Source organism: Schistocerca nitens, chromosome 11 (assembly GCF_023898315.1).
Source record: "Schistocerca nitens isolate TAMUIC-IGC-003100 chromosome 11, iqSchNite1.1, whole genome shotgun sequence".
NCBI classification, from domain to species: Eukaryota; Metazoa; Arthropoda; class Insecta; order Orthoptera; family Acrididae; genus Schistocerca; species Schistocerca nitens.
The window spans coordinates 57,768,611-57,789,524 of NC_064624.1; the positions used below are offsets into that span (position 1 = coordinate 57,768,611).

The window sequence follows — 20,914 nt, forward strand, 5'->3', positions numbered from 1 at the left end:
GCAGTCACTCCGATACCAAACTGTGCCAAGGTATACGAAAAGATCCTGGAGGGCAGAACCAGAACAAATTGAGAGAGAAACAGCACGACTTCAGACCTGGTGACTCATATGTGCAGTGAGTCAGCTCCAGGAGCATCACTATGAATTTGGGCAAGACCTCACAATGGCCTTTCTCAATATAGAAAAGGCATTTGATAGTGTCTGCATAAGAAAGGTCTGGGAAGCATTAGAAAAGAAGGGAGTGGAAAAAGAGATAACAAGCAGAGTGGAGGAGACATACTGAGGAGTTGTGTGGAAATGGGAAATTAAAGTATCGATTGGGTCCAGCAAACTGGAAGAAACTGAGAGACAGTATGGGTTGAAATATAACGTAAACAAAAGTGAGATCCTTGTTAAAACTAGAAAGAAAGTTAAACCACTTAGCAGAAAAAGGACTGGAGGTGAATAACCGAAGAAGGTGATGCAGGAAAATGGAATAAATGAGAGAGAGATCAGTGAACGTGGCGGACAGTCAGAAAGATTCCTGCAATGTGTTAAGAGCCTGGTTTGTAACAGAGATGGCCCACAAAAAGGCAAGGAAGTGATATATAGAAGCTCTTACAGCCCAACACTGACCTACACTTCTGCAACGTGGATAATGAAGAAAAGAGAGAAACAGATTACAGGCATGAGGGATGAAGTTCCTCTGAAGTAGGACAGGAATAACAAGGAAAGACAGGATGAGGAATGAAAGGGTAAGGGAAATGGCAAGAGGAACCCTTGCAGAGCATGATAAAAACATCAACGCTCAGATGGTACAGGCACTTCAAGACAATGGAAAAGAAGAGGATTCCCATAAAAATACACTAAATGGAGATGCTAAGAAAACAACCGAGATGAAGACTAAGGGATAGATGACAAAAGTGTGGAGACGGGTGTCAGAGGGGAAAAAAAACTGTTCATGATGATCTCCAACAAATGTATGTTGCACAATGATATAATTTTTCAGGCGTGTTTAGTGGTATATGTGGACACTGACGGCAAAATGTGATGTGAATACAGTCGGTAATAAGGAAATAATATATTGAGGCATTATGTCTGATGCTGAAGTTTCATTGCACGAATGTGGAAAATGAATGAGCAATAAACTTTTTTCCTTTCATCTTTTTGTGGGGGATGTCAGCAAGAAAAAGTTTTGTAGAAATTTGAAATTGTGTGTTAAATTTGTCGGAAGCTGCAGCATTGTCTCTGTCTCAAATACGAGATCAATAAAGTCCCGATACCTGCGTGCCACCAGTTACGCTGCAGTAACGTTCCGCAGGGTTCTGCCTGGAACTGGGAAATACAAAATGGCATAACAGAACATTCTCACTAGTGTGGAGGTCGAATGCTGCACTTACATATATTACAATGCCTGTAATCTGTTTCTCTCTTTTCTTCATTATCCACGTTGCAGAAGTGTAGGTCAGTGTTGGGCTGTAAGAGCTTCTATATATCACTTCCTTGCCTTTTTGTGGGCCATCTCTGTTACAAACCAGGCTCTTAACACATTGCAGGAATCTTTCTGACTGTCCGCCACGTTCACTGATCTCTCTCTCATTTATTCCATTTTCCTGCATCACCTTCTTCGGTTATTCACCTCCAGTCCTTTTTCTGCTAAGTGGTTTAACTTTCTTTCTAGTTTTAACAAGGATCTCACTTTTGTTTACGTTATATTTCAACCCATACTGTCTCTCAGTTTCTTCCAGTTTGCTGGACCCAATCGATACTTTAATTTCCCATTTCCACACAACTCCTCAGTATGTCTCCTCCACTCTGCTTGTTATCTCTTTTTCCACTCCCTTCTTTTCTAATGCTTCCCAGACCTTTCTTATGCAGACACTATCAAATGCCTTTTCTATATTGAGAAAGGCCATTGTGAGGTCTTGCCCAAATTCATAGTGATGCTCCTGGAGCTGACTCACTGCACATATGAGTCACCAGGTCTGAAGTCGTGCTGTTTCTCTCTCAATTTGTTCTGGTTCTGCCCTCCAGGATCTTTTCGTATACCTTGGCACAGTTTGGTATCGGAGTGACTGCCCTTTAGTTTCTAGAATCCTTCTACTGCCTTCAGAAGATATGATGTGATAGTATTGAGATGCACGAAAAACTTGCTTTTGCTTAAAATGGAGTGCAAAGTACCCAGATTGCATTAGAGTGTTTCATAATGAAAGCACTTAGTGGCTACCAACAAACTTTAAGCATATTTTCATACCTTCTCTAAACTATTTCTCGTTTATGTGCATCACGTCAAATATTTAATATATTAATCGGACGTTTGAAGCTGTGTCATAAATGGGAGTTTGATTCTTTGACCCTTTCAGACCTGAACTTTTCGTGGAGGAAGGAAAATTTTTATTTGTGTTCAAATGCTCTTAGATGATTTTTTTAATGATTTTTATATGCAAGATTTATACAGGTATATGAATATACTTTGTACCCTTGGCTTCTGTTTAGGGACTAAAAAAATTAATTTTGAAATATTCGCTGTTGTAATAAATACTTTGATAATTCAATATTTAACATGCAAAATAATAATAATAACAACGATATTCATTTATACAGTGAAGTATAACCAACCAACAACTTCAGTGAATTCTGGGGTCACATGCTGTTGTGCACTGCTACATGCACATGTTGATATTTTTACAGTAACGCCCAGCTGTTGGGAGCACTTGTGCACGATGTAAAGACTAAACGTGCACAGATGCGCACACTAGGTTTCCAATGAGGAGAAATATTTTCGTTGCAGCTAATACACTCTAAAATTTAACGCAAGCAGTTGTAGCCGGTGCGGTCTGAAAGGGTTAAGGAATTGGGGATTTTGTGGTATAACGTCAGGAAAACGAATGTATCCACTGACATCGGTGAAACTTCACCGAAACATGTTTGGGTGTTAAACGAGAAGAATTTGTGTTTGCTCGAGAGAACCCTATTTCCATAATTATTCTGTAGATATCGCCTACGAGGGATGGTACATACCTTTCAACTGAGACGTGGTGGGAGGGGGGCCATAGGAAGGGAGAATTTGACTCCGTTTGCAAGTACGCTGTGGTTGACGGTACGTGGTGTGGTCCACAGTGGGTGCCGGAGATCACGCACCACTGCCAGAAGACGCCGTTCCTGCTGGTGGGGACCCAGATCGACCTGCGGGACGACGTGCCCACCATCGAGAAGCTGGCCAAGAACAAGCAGAAGCCGGTGAGCTTCGAGCAGGGCGAGAAGCTCGCCAAGGAGCTGAAGGCCGTCAAGTACGTCGAGTGCTCGGCGCTCACGCAGGTAGGTGCCGCACTGCCACTCTCTGCCCGGCACGGATCTTTCGCTCTCTGACTTTGAAACTTCCTGTTAGATTAAAACTGTGTGCCGGACTGCGACTCCAGCCGGGACTAGTGCCCTTTACCGACCGAAGTTCGAAGGTTACGGAAAATGTGTATCGACAGAAGTGGAGCTGCGAGGGCGAGTAACGAGTTTCGACCGGGTAGCTCGGCCGGAGACTCTGGACGAGTTCTGGGTTCCGAACCCGGTCAGGCACCCCATTTTAATCTGCTGAGAAGATTTGTAACAGCTCTCACTGCACTGCAGAGGGAGAGACAAGTTCTGCAAAGTGCCCTTAGGCTGTGGCCGGACCTTCCCCCCTCCCCCCTTCCCTCCCTCCTCGCAGTATCTCCTCCTGCAAGTGGTAGTCCACGAGGTATGCAACGGAGTTTCTGTGAAGCCTGGGAAATGGGAGAGGCGGTACTGGAGGGGATAAAGTGTGAGGAGGGAGAGGGGTACGAGTTCTTACCAGATACCTCAGTTATCGCTGAAACAACCTGTTTTTGGTTATATCTTTTTTTCCTGACACCAGTTTAACTGTACCGTTAAAACCACTCAAAATAACCATTTTCTGAAGTAACCGATTTTCGGTTTTTTATTCCTATTATTTCCTGTAATAAATGTAGAAATCGAACAAACATTGAAAGAATTTTGATGCACACAGTTTCGAGATACACACTGTCAGAATCTCAAATTAAATAGGAAAATAAAAAAAGGAACATTGTCCATCCACTCTTCACTGGTCAAAAAGCAATAAGTGGTTGACCACTACAAAAATATTGCCAGTATTCATCTACTTATTCTGATTTTTTGAAACTGCTCAAAAATAGTGGGATCATCCCACTATTTGAACGTTACGAATAGTCAATGCTAGAGGGCGAAATTTAAGTTCAGAGAACTATATTCTGTGTGTTAATTTGTAATTTGTCGGTTTTCGAGGGCTACGAGCAGATAAAGGTACGTTACTTAGATTCGCGCAGGAGATCCGCCGATTTCTATTTTTATTGCAAGTACGAATAAATTGTCAAGTTTCAAATTTTCTCCTTATGTTATATCACAAGTCTGTTTCAGCTTATCCCATTTTTAATCTTTTAAAGCAAATGGAGCCTCGTACTTCATCGATACTGCACTTTGTAAAATACTTCCGGACTAGGGATGGTGCCATTCTGTAATGGAACTGATATCTATCGACAGTAGTGAGAAACTGCCATATAGACGAGATGGGGCAAGGCTTGCACATCACGTGTACACACGTACTGTCCAGTAGGCGGTATCACGTAGTAACAGGTACATCATCATCATCTCGGCAGTGCTGTACCGATACTTAAGCCACCTGTTCACTGCTCGTTTCAATCTGCATTGTTATTAAAATATCTCTGATCAGTTTTCCCATTGTCTGTATTTCAAAGCAATGCAAATTTTACAGATAAAGCCTAATCATTAAAAGAAAGAGGTTTATTTAAAAATGACTAATTGATATGTTTTTGTGTGCTTATTGGGGGGGGGACTTGTTATGACAGAGACCAAACAAACACCGAAAAATACGAGTTATTCAGAACTGAAATACCTACATCAGCATTAACTGGTTGGTTTTTCCATCCCTGTCCTGTATTGGTACTGGCTGCAAAGTTTGGGATTTGAGTCCTAGTCCAGCACACAACTTTAATCATCAGGACTTTTCAGACCTCTGCAGGTCATTAATGGTAAGACACCGTGAAATTAATGTGAAGAGTACCTCAGGGGATTGTAATAGGCCCGTTACTGTTGACTTTGTGCACCAGCCGTGTGTGTGCTGTCGCAGTATTGCATTGTACAGGTAGATAACCCTTAGGGCTGGAGCGTAACAGGGCCAGTCAGAAAGTGATGCCTCTTATTCTTTTTTATTTTAAAAGTAAAGTCGATGCCATATATGAGGTGCTACATAAAATACCTGAGAATTTCGTTGTACGTGTCAAACCAGTAGCAATACAACATTCGGCCACTAGATGTCTCGAAGTACACTTCTCACCTACTGCGGTACAAAGTTGCATCGTAATTGGCGTGTGTAGCTGTGGGTTCTAGTAGTGCATTTTGCCGTGTGTTTCGGCGCTTCTGTGAATTGGAAATGGATAATGTAGAGGAACGATGGGTTTGCATCAAATTGTGTTTAAAGTGGAAGAAAACTGCAGCGGAGGTCCACTGCTTGCCGACAGACACATTTGGTGAGAGTGCACCGAGTCGAGCGAGAACATTCGAGTGGATCGATCGCTTCGAGGAAGGCCGAGAATCTGTGGAAGATGCCAATTGTCCTTGTGAATAGTCAATACTCACAACACTGTGAATAGAGATTTGTGAGATAATTCACGAAGACTGAAGGCAGACAGTTCACGAGGTTTGTAAAAGACTTTACTGTCGTACACTACGTGTCGACGAATTCTAGCCGACGAACTGAACGCGAGACGAATTGGAGCGAACTTTGTCACCTTCTCGGCATCAGCCGGCGAGACGTCGGAGTGCGAGTGTTCACTGAGCTGCAACAAATAGTTCGAGAGTGTCCAAAAATTATTATCCAGAGTCATAACAGGTGACGAATCTTTGATTCCAAAAGGAAGCTGCAGGCATCACAGTGGAAAAGTCACCTTCTTCGAGGCCGAAAAGGCTTGGTGAGTTCGCAGCGACGTGAAGCCGGTGCTGATAATTTTTTGGACATTCCGGGAATAGCGCATAAGGAGTTTGTTCCACCTTGTCAGACTGTTGACAGGCAGTTTTTACTGTGAGGTTTCGAGGCGACTGAGGGAAAATGTTCAGTGCGAATGGCCAGAGTTGTGGAAAAAGAAAGACTGGTCGGTACACAGTGACGACGCTTCCCTGCACACCTCGGTCATCGCGAAGGAATTCCTGGCCAGAAGCGACGAGGCAGCAGTCCTCCGTTCGCACTAGACCTAGCCCCGTATGACTTCTACCTGTTTCCGAAGGTGGAAATCGCATTGAAAGAGCGACTTTTTGACTCGATTGAAGACGTGCTTTTGGAATCGCATCAGGTCCTGAACACCCTTCACCCTATAGACTTCCAGGAGTGCTTCCAAGATCATTGCGTACTTGCCTGAGGTGATGCTTTGTAGGTGACAGAGAACATAAGAACAGACTTATAGTTTTCTGATTTTTGCCATGAAATTCTTGGATATTTTGGGTAGCAACTAGTACATAGGGTAACATTTAAAACATTCGCCATTAATTTTCCTCTTCGCATTACAATCGCCATCCTTGGCAACAGTCTTTGTTCTACCTCAAAACAGGAGCACATATATCTGTGTGGTAAAAATCACTATCCTGGCACACAGAATTTTTCAAAGTTTTCCCGTCTTCAAAGTGATGTCCCTGGTGATGTTAGAATGGGCTGAACAGTTGGAAGTCTTAGTGGAACAACAGGTTTCATACAGTCATTTTCTTTGCCTCTTTGTTCTGGTCGGTGCACAAATTTTGGAGTAGCCCAGTTTTTTCAATTATGGCCATCACACTGCTTACTGATGGATAACTGGTGACACAATTCGTCTGTAGTTACCCGGCTGTTGTCCGATTGATCGCTGTATGTTATGTGGAGATGTTGCACTCACGGCCCGGGTTTTCTGCTCCACATTGCACTGGCTCTCTACAGCAACCGACCCATCTCGGTACGAGTGCTGACATCTACAGTAGCGGTTTTGTACACCTCCTTCGGCCTTTCGTGAAAGCAATTGGACGTTTCACATTCTATATTGAGGACTTTAATCTCAGTGATTTTCTGAACTTATACAGTGCTGCCATCTGTTCCTGTCAGTGGAGTGGGTTATAGGAGTCCATTACGAAAACACAGTGTCATCTGTCTGGCACCCGTATTGAGGCTGATTAACACGAGTGGTAATGATCGATCATAATAGAGATACATCAGGGTGTTGATTCTTCTGGAAAACCTGGAATTCTCAGGGAATTATGTTTTATCTGGAGAAACCAGAGATATGCCAGGGAATTTAATAAAATCCAGGGGAATTCTGCATTTTTAACCTGGCATTGAAATTTAATTTTATTGGAGTTTTATGTCACAAATTTAAGAATTCTTAATATTTCAAACTGTGTTAATTATACGAATATCATTCTATAAAAATTATCGATGTTTAAAAATTGTGGTTAAACTGCTGTTTATGGCTGGTATATAGCTCAGCTGAGAAGAAAGAAAAGTTATTATTGTGGTACGCTGTATCCCCTTCTGCTCATCGTCAATTTATCGGTAGCTTTTTGACACCGTCGCCTTCCTCCTGCCTGGAATTCTCGAGGATGCCATTCGTACTAAGCATAATGGGATCGATGAGCTCGCTGTTTGGTCCCCTCTCCCAAATCGACCAAACTACTAAGCTTAGCCTTCCATATTCCTTGGCTGTAATACTAGCATATGATTCACAGATAGTTGAACTGGTCCTCAGTTTGCTTTGTGAAAGTGGTTTTTTACTTTCAGTTATAAGGGGCAGGGTGGCTGTGGCTGTGATTGGGGCCTCTCTTCGTGTTTTCTGGGTCCGGTACCCGTGACCACTACCCTGTGCAAAGACCGCTCTTTCATCTCTCTGGTTTTACAGTTTTTAGATTTGGCCTACTCTTTTATGCCTTCTACTGTGTGTATATTTAGCTTCCTCACTTTGTTTGACCCCCCTGAGTGCATGCCTTTACCTAATTTCGGGTCACTTTTGAATTACGGGACTGACGACCTCGCCATTTAGTCCCGTAACCCCCCTCGATCGATCAGCATTGAACAGCCTGTTGACATAAAGAAATGTACTGAGTCAGTTTTGTTACAAATTGCATTGAGATTCTGCTTCTGAAACAAAGGATGAAATAGTGCCGTGAATGGGTCGTATAAATGAAACTGAGAGTATACTTAATAGTCAGAATTTTGATGAGCATTCTCATGTTGGGATGAATAAAGTGAGTGAGAGAATATACTTCACCTGAGAAAGTTCTCAGTGTGAGTGAAAGGATGGGGGAGGTTGCTCAAAACAAAGAACGTTTCCCAATTTCATATAAATGAAACTAGAGGAATTTCTCACAAGCGGAGAGTGTTCCGTTTTTGAACCGAGCTCTGTGGCATACTTCAAGCTGAGTAAGTTTTGTTGAGGTTAAAATTTTACTGATTACTTTCAGTAAAAATGACAGAATTTATGCCATTTGGAAGACAAAAAAAGGATGTACAAAGCCCGAAGAAATATTGAAGAGAGAAACTATAGAAGTTTGTACAGGTTTAACGACAAAACATTATTTGTCTGGCAAATTATCTTCTTCCGAATGTTTATTTTCCATTACTAAGTAGCAGCCAGGGAGATTAGACAGCGACACTCGGCCACTCTTGCTATTATCGATCGTACTGATAATTTTCGAGAAGTCTAAATTAATATTGTATGAACTGCTTTCACTATTAGCAACTTCAGTCACCGTAGCTATTAACTTTTTTTCAAAGCAAGATCACTTTTAGTGTCCGTCCTTCTGTAAATATTAATTACTTTCGCCACAACTTATTTTGTCGAAGCAGTTGACGACTGGAGATTGTAATACATTTATCTTTACTGTAGAAGCTGAAGCTACAATCACTTTCTGTTCTTTTGAATTAAGTAACGTAGGTTTCACTACTCAGAATAACTAGAGTAGAAATTAACAGGGCAGACTATTATTTACAGTGTAAATACTTTACATCTCATGACAAGTGCAATCCTTGTTTTGTTGCATCACAGCACATTTTATAGCAAACAATATTCCCCACGATATTTTTCGAGTATAATAAAGCTTGGCTAAATGTTAACTGAACTGAATAAACTAGAACAGAATTGTACGTGTTTCTTTTACAGAGTTGATCTTTGGTTTTTTACAGTAAAAAAATAATTAGCCCAGGAGTTCTGAACAAAACGGCGGCATCTTCTTCTGGTGGCTGGTCGCCGGTTTAATTTGTCACACTCGTCGATGCAGATGTGGTCACCTTCCAGCAAAGCACTGTAGGCCCGTTGCTTCGTTCTCAGTTCACGAGTATAAAACATAAATGAGACACCATTGTTTGTTAATTTTAAAATCATAATTGGAAAAAATTTCCTCAATAAAATTTATAAATACACGCCCTTACATCGCTCAAGTGACAATGTACGCACCAAATTTCTGTCACACTACAGCTTTTGGAATACATTGCAATATTGCAGATTTGCCAGGCAGTATTACTCTTTGATAGAGTTGTTGAAACTAGTTGCTGAGGTGTTGCTGCCATTATCTGGCAATGGTGGAGAATATTTCATATTGCAGAGCCATATCTGCCTCTGTCCTTGTCTCCAAATGCTTCCCTCTCATTCTGCTTTTCACGCAGTGTTAAGTTACACACAACACAGTATTGTGCTTCTGTTTGAAAGATGGCATATGTAGGGGCACTCTGTCCTCTAAGTTAATGCAGAAGTGAGCAGACTTAGAACTGTAAATTTCATAAATCTGATTCATACATGCACGAGTAGAACTGTAGAGCATACAAAATAATATATACAAAGACCGCAGTCCATAAAAGGACATTCTCGATGCAGCTTAATGAGCCATGCTTTCATTTTTATTTTGCTTAAGCTCTTAAAAGACTTCCAAACCTGTTTTTAGCCTCATCTAGTGTGTTTCTGTGTTCACGGGAGCAGCTTCCCAACATTGTATTTTTCGTTACTATTATGGTATTTTAGTACATTACTTTCCATTTGCCATAAATGGTTGTAAATGCGACACATTTATCACTGTACTGGTGAGTCACAATAAAATATTAACGTGAACATTTGATTCCAAGTCCTTCCACTTATCTTTCAATGAGAAGTAGATCCACACTTCAGAGACATACATCAAACTTCAGCACGAGTTTCCAGTAACCAGAAATGATGAGTGACCCCCTTAAGCTTTGAAAATAGTTCATTAAATTAAAGAAATCACCCACAGAGTACAGTCTGTTTCTTATCTCGTTGAATGTAAATGCAGGAGAGAGACATTACTTAAAACAATTTACTTTCATCCATTTCGTAGCCATAGTATGGACCGTGTAAATACTTTTGGGCCGGAAATGTATCTCTGCTAACATTGCTGGGTCACACTTGCTGCAATAAATTTTGGCAGCCCCTTTGCTGGGCTGTATTACTGGCAAGGTGCAATTTTTACGACCCGTGCAAACGTCCCTGAGTTATTACACTGTTAGGGCAATCGATTCTTTTTTTTGGTGTGTACGTGTGTAGAATGTCACACTTGCATTTGTCATTTATCACACAAAGATATTAACTGTGTGCTTGTGCTGTTGCAGAAAGGACTGAAGAATGTGTTTGATGAAGCTATCCTAGCGGCACTGGAACCTCCGGAGCCTACGAAGAGGAGAAAGTGCGTCATACTGTAATGGCACTCACTGCGTGCACCGGGTGAGTATGAGCTGCGCGTATCACAGAAAATGCTCCCCCCCCCCCCCCCCCCCCCCCCCCCCCGACATTAAAATCGTGGCTCACCTGTCGCCATCATTGTTGGTCATGTGTCGTATTTGACAAATAACTTGCGTGATTCCTGTCAGAACGTTTTGGAATTGATTAGTTTGTAATTCATGTGTAGACAATTTTATTGTTTACTCAGCTGAATACTGGCTATTTGGAGAATACTAATCAGCACAGTGAATCAAATGTAATATAAGTGATTATATTGCTGTGACAAGCAGTGGAAAATCCAGGATGAACTGTAACAATCTTATGAGAAGGAAAGTTGCTGCTCACCGTATAGTGGAGATGCTGAGTCACAAATAGGCACAACAGAAAGACTTGAACAATTAAAGCTTTCAGTCATTGGTCTTTGTCACAACACACACACACACACACACACACACACACACACACACACACACAGTCGTGCGTGTCAGTTCTGTTTGGGTGAGGGGGGGAGAGAGAGAGAGAGAGAGAGAGAGAGTTTTGTGACAAAGAAAAATGACTGAAAGCTTTAATTGTTCTAGTCTTTCTGTTATGCCTATTTGCAACTCAGCATCTCCGCTATATGGTGAGTAGCAACTTTCCTTCTCATAATACTGTTATAATACTGAATCACTATTCATGCTGCAAGTGAAAAACAGATTTTAGTACAAAGAAAACATTTCCTTTCTCTTGTTTTTTCATTCTGTGTGCACTCAGTGTTACAATAAAAGTTCATCTAAAGAATAGGAATACACAATTAATGATAAGAAATTATTTTTAAATTTTGGTTTGATACTTTTCAGGTGTTATATGTTGTTGGGCAGATGAGCAAAAGTGGTTGTGGTTGTTGTTGTTTTCTGTTCAAAGGCTGGTTTGTGTAGCTCACCAGCCTATCATGTGCAAATCTCTTCATCTCTGGATGACTACTGCCACCTACGTCTTTTTAATCTATGTAATGTATTCATCCGTAGGTGTCTCTACCATTTTTACCACCACATGTACTTCAAGTACCAAATTGATTATATCTTGTTGCTTCTGAGCGTCTCCTACTACCAATTCCTTCTTTTAGTTAGTGCGTGTCATAAGTTAATTTTACACGCAGTTCGTCTGACTCCCATATGTGGAAGACTTCTGTGCTCTTCTGGTCTGAACTGTTTATTGTCCACAGTTCATTTCTATACAAGGCTACACTGCCAGGCACAGACCTCAACAAATAACTTCATTTTATATTGTATTTAAAAAAAAAATCACAGCATCACCTGATTTAATTCAGCTAAACTCCAGTGCCCTCATTTGTTTTATTGGCATTCGTCTTACAACCTCTTTTCAAGACAGTGTCCATTCTGTTCTAGGATCTTATATTTTGGATTTCCATATTGTTGTGTTCCATTCTGGACTCCCAGTGTTTGATCTTCCAACTCCCTTGTTGTCTCTGCAGAATTAAAACATCATTGACAAACTTCAAAGTTTTATTCGTTCTTCCTGTACTTTAATTGTCTTTCCGAATATCTCGTTGGTTTCCTACACCCTGCTCGATGTACACATTTACTTAGGGCATAAGCTACAACCTTGTCTCATTCCCTTCTCAACCACTGATTCCCTTGTGTGTCCTTGGACTCTGGAAGGGCTATCCAGAAAGTAAACAGACGTATTGGTCTATCAAAGTGGTGGACAGGACTGCAGCCTCCATCTTTGGTCCATAATGTTCCACTCTCGGTATACATCCAGTTGTGGTAGCTAGCACGTGCTCTCTCTCTCTCTCTCTCTCTCTCTCTCTCTCTCTCGCTCTGTGTGTGTGTGTGTGTGTGTGTGTGTGTGTGTGTGTGTGTGTGTGTGTGTGTGTGTGTGAGAGAGAGAGAGAGAGAGAGAGAGAGAGAGAGAGAGCTACTTTGCTGCAATAGAAAACCCTGCCATTTGTAAGGCAAAAAACTGCAAACCCATGGTGAGGACCACAGTGGCAGGTCTAGCCTAGTGACTAATGAACTGGTTATGAAAATCGATGACAGAATTTGTGAAAATTGTCATTCCACAATTATGGAACTTCCAAAAGATTTCCCACAGATTTCACAGAATTTGGTGCATGAAATTGTGGTGGAGAAGCTCAGTTCCCACAAATTTTGTGCTAGATGGGCTCCCAAAGTTGTAATGGAAGGTCAAAAAAAAGAGGGGGGGGGGGGCAGCCTCAAAGATTACGAGAAAAATGCTAACTAAGTTATCAATTGTATCATAACTGGGGACGAGACTTGGTTGACATGTGTCAGTTGTGAAACAAAAAGGCATTTTATGGAATGGGGACACAAATTCTCCCGCCAACCTGAGGTTTGCAAATGCTGTCAGCAAGAAAGATCTGTTTACTGCATTGTGGGCTCCAAAGGAATTCTTCTCATTGAGTTCCTTGAATGTGGCACAACAGTTAGTGCAGGGAGCTATTTTCAAACACTGACAAAGTTACTAAGCGAAGTGACGCAGTGGTTGGCACACTGGACTCTCATTCGGGAGGACGACAGTTCAAACCCACGTCCGGCCGTCCCGATTTAGCTTTCCTGTGATTTCCCTAAATCACTTCAGGCAAATGCCTTCAAAAGAGCGCGGGTGACATCCTTCCCCATCGTTCCCTAATCTGCTGGGACCGATGACCTCGTTGTTTGGTCCCCTTCCCTGAATCGACCGACAAACTGTCAAAGTTAACGCAGGCATTAAAAAACGGGCAAATTTGCTGCAAAAGTTTTGTTTTTTCATAATACACGTACAGTTGCATCCGAGAGCTCTGAGGGGTTTTGGGTGGAAGGCCCTCGATGTCCACCATACAGCCCGGATTGGGTGCCGAGTGACGGCCACCTCTTTTCAGCAATGGAGGCGTAGCTCGCTACACGATGCTTTGATACTGACATCAGTATGCATGTTGGTATAAATGAGTGATTGCAACTGCAGGTGGCAGATTTCTACAGAGACAGTATTGAAAATCTTTTGCCACAGTGTGGTAAGTGCATCAATTTGAATGGCAATTTGTAGGAAAATAGCGTAAAGGTGTAGCCTTAACAATGTATATTATAAAATTTGTTTTTTCCATATTGTTCATTTTTTTCTGTTTCAAAGCCTCTGTTACTTCCTGGATGGCCTTCGTTTAACTACAGTCAAGTTTCTGTGCAAGTTGTAAATAACCTTTCGCTCACTGCATCCTTGCTATTTTTCCAGTTTCAAAGAGTGTACTCCAGTCAGTATTGTCAAAAACTTTCTCTAAATCTACAAATGATATAAAAGCAGGGTGGCTTTCTTCGACCTGCCTTGTAAGATATGTCATAGGGGCAGTATTTTTTGTGTCGCTAGGGTCCCATCGTGCTTAAAATTTGTGAAGGTTGACCGTGCTGTCAGATGGGCGAGACCGCGACATATACCAGAAAAGATTCATACAATAACTCTGACTACGAAGTGAAAACAGAAATGCCGTGCATTGTCTGGATTCCGTATCCACATCGATCTTTACAGTCTGGTAGCTTTGTGTACACACACACACACACACACACACACACACACACACACACACACACTATCTATCTGTCTATGCAGACTGTCTCATCTCTTGGAATGTACATCGAGGACATGTCAATTGTTGCTGGGAAGTCTAAATCACGGAGCTTCACTAGGAGGGGCTCTGTGGCACAGTTCACGGCATTGCAGACCCAGGGGTCAAAAGCACAGCAAATGGAGAAGTTGTGTCTCAGCATGACTGTGGGACTACCTCAAACAAAAAATAGAGCAACTGAAGCCAGTAGCGACTACTGTTTCAACTAATAAACACAAACTTCATTGTAGGTGAATCGTAATTTAAACTGATCATGCCTGCTCAATTATAAAAGCTATTGAGAGTACTAATGCCATCCAGACTCTCACAGTGTGTTCTTACATTTCTCCAAAATCCGTACTTTCTTCCCTGATGCCAGCTGTTAACATTTGGCAACCGTGACTTACTAAACTTACTGTTTGTTAATATTCACACACATCGGGCATTGCCTTCTTTGGAACTGGAAGTACTACATTCTACATAAAGTCTGAGAGTATTTCGCCTATTTGGTGTGTCTTGCATATAGTTTTGTCATGTTTGCCTCTTCCAAAGATTTCAGTAATTCTGAGGGAATGTTGTCTGCATTAAGGCTCTTCTAGATTTTATCATACAGAAACAATTTTGTAAAAGTTTTCATGTGACAAATTATTTAAGTTTTCCACATAAAAGTAACATCATTAAAATCTTTTGTAATTTTTTTCTTTCATAAAAATGTGGTTTTCTATATTTGGCTCTCTTTGTGTTTGGCTTGCTTAATTTTCCACTTTTAGATGGTGTCAGGTGTTGGTCATACATTTTTGTTAATTGTGTGCAACTAAGTTTTCATATTACATTATCAAGTTGAACATTTATGGAAAATAATTTAAAAATGAAGTAATTCCTCTCACTGACAAATAATTGTAGCAGTTTCAGATAGATACCAACCAGTTTTAATCCTCACCTTCTTATCCCGCCTGTAAAGGCTGTGCAGTGCGCCACTGTTGAAGTCTGGATTTGTGGCTTCAGCACTGTGTTAATTACAAAATGAGAATACGGTAGGGAAGATGTAATGTGTTTCTGGAGGAATCCCCTCACAGTTCGAAGTGTGACTGGCACATCGGACTGCTGTGCTTCAAATTTTCTCCCCATCTTACGTTAACTACCCGTAGCGACAACAGAGGTCCTCTGAAAAATAACGTACCAAAAATTGAGAGCTGCATGCTGCTGTTGGTCAAAGGTAGCAGTAGAACTTTAATGGTACCATTTGATTATACACCAAAGTTCTGTACTCGATATTCAAACTTTGCGGGCAGCAAAATATTTATTTGCGTGTGAACCGATCAGAACAAGCGGACAAACATATGAGGTATTGGTGGAAAATGTAAAATTTTAAAATTTGGCTGCCAATGGATGAATGTGTGACACCACACTGCAATTTCACAGCACAGTTAGCAAGTATAGTAAACAGTGGAAATGTCACTTCTAGGGCGTAAACTCTTTGCAAATTTCATTACTTGTACTCATTACGGCAGTAGCTGTGCCTCGGAGACAGGCGTATGAACTCTAGACGCAGATGTCGGTATTTGCGTGAGGACATTTATTGGGCTCAAAGAAGCAGTCAGAGTAAATGGCAAATCATTCGACACTGGAATGGGAGTGATGCCCCTATTAGCTAATGTCGGCAGGAACGGGTTAACTGTGGTCCGACACAGCGTCGAGAAGGAAGCGGTCGACCCAGAGAGGTGACAGAACCGGTGACAGTGAGCACCGTTAATATGTGGCTCACTGAAAGGTGACGGAGATCACCGTGTCCCTCGGGCCGATTACCGGCGGCCTCTGCACACAGATAGCTCATTTGCAGTGGTGTCGTGCAATGTCGACCTGGCATCTCGTCGACTGGAATAGTATCGTCTTCAGTGACTAGTTCCGTTTCAAACAGAGTTCTGACGAACTTCGGAGACGTTTCCGGAGACGTACAGCCCGACAGTCAGAACTGACTGTCCGGGGTGGAAAATGTACTTCGGTACAAAATTAAAATTTAAATTTCTAGGACTAACGGTTCCCGTGTTGCAGGGTACAGAAAATCGACGATTGTTAAAAATATTGCTTTAACGGTATAAAATTGGCATTTATTTTTAAGTGAAGTGGATTAAAAAGAAATATTAAATGTGTGCACCACGTGTAAGTGCAGTCGAACTGTATTAATGAATAAATTGTATTCTGGGGGTGTAACAGGGTGGAAGGGGGTGGGGGGGAGGTTAAAGCAGGAGGAAAGGTAGGTCACCAGATTGTGTTTGTGCACTTCCCTAGTTTTTACGTTTGTAAACTGAAGAGTGAGGAGGTGATTCTCCACTCTCTCTCTTTACATGACAAGAAGTAAATAAAGAGTTATACTGCCCCTCCACATCACCCCTTACGAATCACTGACGACACGGACAACAGATGTGCCCGAGGGGTGCGTATATGAGTTACTGTAATAATACTAATGTAAGAAATGCGTACAGATGGAATCTATGTAAATCTCTGCATATTGTTCTGTTCTGTTAGAGGATTAATTGATTCTTAGTCATCTTGTACAGTAACTGTAGTGTTCTTCAGGAAATGGCGATTTCCCCACCCGCAACAAGTGCTGCTCGGTTTTCGGGGTAAAGACAGACTGTACGTTCCCAGAATTTCGTGTCCAGTCCTCTTAAGTGAATAGACAAAATAGCTTCACTGAGCTCCTACTTCTATAATGGAGTTTCTTTTGTTAGAGTACCTGTTCACAGTAGTTAAGTGAGCTGTTATGTAAAAAACCTCAACAGCCAGAGCTGTGAAATGCCCACCACACTGAAGAGCCTGTCCTAAGTGTATCGTGGTGTCAAAATGTATTAGACAGTGTCAATTTTATTGTCTCCAACATAACTGGCCTGAACACTTTTTACAGTTTGAGGGGTAACAAATGCCTCATCTCTCGCATCATTTGAAGAGCCCCTCTGTAACAGAAGTGGGTCACCTAGGTGTTAAAAAGACAGATATCCACATTGGCAATGTAAGAAAAAATGTAGTAAAGCGAAATCTGTAACATTTTATAAATTGGGTATAGATGATCGTTACTATGAAATGAAAGCAGAAATACCAACTTAAACAATTATTATTTCACAAAGTAAGGTTTCTTATACAGACATCTGACATCTTGGCTCTAATCTCACAGTTTCGGACACAATAAAGAATTGTGCCGTCTTTCGGCGAAACACGTAGAAATTATAATAATCTTAGCTCGGCTACGGAACGAAAGAAGAAAGTGTTCACAGTAAAGTCGTATCGGTAATCGCAGTTGACGATAGTAATGGCACAATTGAACAAATTTCTAACAGGAATACAATTTCAGTTCATTTGAACAAAAATGGAAGAAAATAGGAGTCCGATAGCGTAAGATGCTGTCGGCAAGGCGCACGACTAAAAAGAGAGAAAGAAAAGACGAGCGCACATTCTTATATGGGACAAAATACAGATGACAATGCTACGCCGCTCTCATTATCCTGGGCGTACATATTCGCTGACTTGCTGTGCTGCTAATTGACACAAAGATTAAATTATATCTTTAACTTTTGACATTTCTACAATATGTTATTACATCGTGGGCAGGGCACAGTGTTACAAAGTGGCTCCACCCAGTGCAGCCAGCAATTCCTGAATGGAAGTGATTTATGCATTGTACCAATAGCACAATTAATGGTGAGAGAAGTGCAGTAGCTATCTGGTCATTCATTAAATGACCACCGAGTGACTACAACACAGTTACACAGCTTTACAGCACGGTGTCAACAGTAGATAGCAGCAGGGTGCCACATTTACGTATCAGATTCCTTTCCCACCGAAGCTACGTAGATTACTGACAGTCACATTTACAAATTAAACACGTTTCAGCCATTGTGTTGAGGAATGTGTTTTACATAAAATCCCTCATACCAACTGCAAATAACTACTCATTTAACAAACTGAAGCCGGCTGCTGTGGCCGAGCGGTTCTAGGCGCTTCAGTCCGGAACTGCGCTGCTGCTACGGTCGCAGGTTCGAATCCTGCCTCGGGTGTGGATGTATGTGATGTCCTTAGGTTAGTTAGGTTTAAGTAGTTCTAAGTCTAGGGGACTGACGACCTCAGGTGTTAAGTGCCATAGTGCTTAGAGCCATTTGAACCATTTCAACAAACTGAAAATAACTGCACTATGTAAACACATGCTCAGTACGGTTTTTCGCCTAACAGAAGTAGGGTATACAGGAAATGCTGGAAGATACAGCCCGTCTGTAAACTGAAAAGTGAGCAGTGCCTACAGAGGGGGAAGTTGCATTTTCTGGAAGAACACTATAGCTGGTGTACAGAATGACTAAGAGTCAGGGGTTTCCTTCTAGAAGTGTATAACACTGTGTACAGATTTATGGAGATTCTGTCCATATGTGTTTCTTGTGTAGTATTATTAGTAACTCGTATCTCCATTCCATATTGTGTTAACGCACTTTGTGGAAAGTAAACATCCCTCCCTTCGGGCACATTCGCACACTGCCTCATTGGTGATCCGCAGTGTGTAACGTGGAGGTCTGTATAATATACTGAAATACCCTGTAGTTGCTTACTGTGACGTTGCAGGATAGATGGGGGTATCGACCTGCTCGCTCTACGATCTTCAGATATATGAAGGAGGGAATTGCACGACCACAATCTGGTAGCAAACCTCTCGCCTGCTTCTCTCCCCCTTCCAGCCTGTTACACCAACAGAAAACAATTTATTTCTTAATACAGTTCTACTACACTAAGACGTGGTACACACAGTTAATATTTGTTTTTAACCCACTTATTTTAAAATAAACATTACTTTTAATCAAAACAATATTTTTAATAATCCGGTTTTTTTGGTTTTTTTTTTTTTTTTTTTTTTTTACCCCCCCTCCCAATCTCTGCAATGCGTGGTGTCGCAGTGGCATTCTCGCTTCCTGAGCATGGAGTCCCGGGTTCGAGTGCCGGCGGGCTCAGGGATTTTCACCTGCCTCGTGATGACGGGGTATTGTTGTGTCGTCGTCATCATTTTTCCATCCTCTGCTACACGGGAACTAGAGTCCCAGAGAAAAATTAATAGGACATTTTTCTTTAGGTGATTTAATGTAGTTTAATTTTGTATTGGGGAAACATTTTTTGCCAGAAGCTGTGGTTTTAGTTATTCGAGAGAAATGTAGGCGAATGACCTTTAAATATTCTGCCACACCAATGTTCACCCCACCCGTCAGTCAGTATTTTCAGTACGTTTCTCGTGGCAGTCCGTCTGACAAATGTACAGTGATTTTAGGCTACACGATTCTTTCACCCAAATTTTCCTTCGGCGACTGGACTAGGCTAAACCCCAGATGAATATCTCCAGGAAGGATCATCTGCTTCAGCTGTCCTGACAGACAACAAATGTCGGGTACAAAGTTTGGAGCTTTTTACGTGAAATGTTTTAGTTATATGTTCACCTGAAGATGTAATTTTAGTACCGTGAAACTGGTAGTGATCTAAAAATAAAGGACTAAATACAGGTGGAGCAGGTTGTTAATGTCCAGGACGATTACTCGTAGCTGTCGTTGCCCTACCTCCGAGGTTGTCTTTGGGAAGGACTTCTTAACGTGGAAACTTGATGTTCAGTGTAACAGATTCCACTTATTCCCAAACTCTTTTCGTGCTTTTAGAAGTCAACATTCTCGAGTCGTCGTCAGTTATTTTGCTGCCCAAACAGCATGACACATCTATTAGCTATAGTGTCTCATTGCCTAGTCTAGTTCCTTCAACATAACTTATTTGATTCAACTACACTCCATTATCCTTTGTGACATTCGCCTGCTTTGTTTCCTTGTCATTTGTCCTCGGTGTCGACGTACTGCGTTGCTACACTGGCTGAAAAATGGGGGGGTGGAAGTTCAGCACTGACTACTTTAAATGATGTAGCTGACAGGTGCACATTTGTGTTTAACAGTTCTTTACTTTCACTGTTCACGAGCCCCCAATAATACAGTTATATGGCCACTGCACTATTGTTTAACTTTTGATAAGCCTCATTAATAGTTTGCAGGCAAACATCCACATACTGCTACAATAGTTTACTGTTGAACATCTACAAGCAGTAAACACCTAATCACATATTTCACAAGTCTTTCAAATAAATTGAACAGTCACTGTCATTGCTGTGACACACGGCCTATTGATGTAACACTTATTTCAGGGGTAAGTTGATGCATTTTTGTTGTTCTAACCGACACAGGTTTCTTGTCTGAACCTCGGCTGTGGACTGACTCGAGACCAAAAATTGGGCCCTTACGTATCTTCACAATAATAGGCACTGAACTCATTGTACGATGTTTAATTTACGGAAATTACAATTAAAACTTAACTCCTTCAATTAACTGCATACGTCGAAAAATTGCCTCTTTTTAACAGTTTCTTCTACTACGAGGGTTAAGCCGTATTATTTGTTTAAATCGTGAAATTAACAAATATAGTTAAGCTAATAATACTTTTGATGAAACTGGAAATTACGTTGCAATTAATTAAGAGCTGGCTTAGCTAACGTGTTTTCGAATAGAGC

The 20,914-nt window shown here is 41.4% G+C and overlaps 1 protein-coding gene across 1 annotated transcript in view; it reads left to right on the forward strand.

The window, feature by feature from the left end:
* The window catches only part of LOC126213495 (cdc42 homolog), a 51,644-nt gene that overhangs the window by 26,469 nt on the left and 4,261 nt on the right, over nucleotides 1–20,914 (forward strand). The window contains exons 5-6 of the mRNA XM_049941326.1: nucleotides 3,100–3,297; nucleotides 10,637–10,748. Coding sequence (XP_049797283.1) covers nucleotides 3,100–3,297; nucleotides 10,637–10,726 — 288 coding nt within the window. The 3' untranslated portion in view covers nucleotides 10,727–10,748. The remainder of the gene's footprint in view (nucleotides 1–3,099; nucleotides 3,298–10,636; nucleotides 10,749–20,914) is intronic.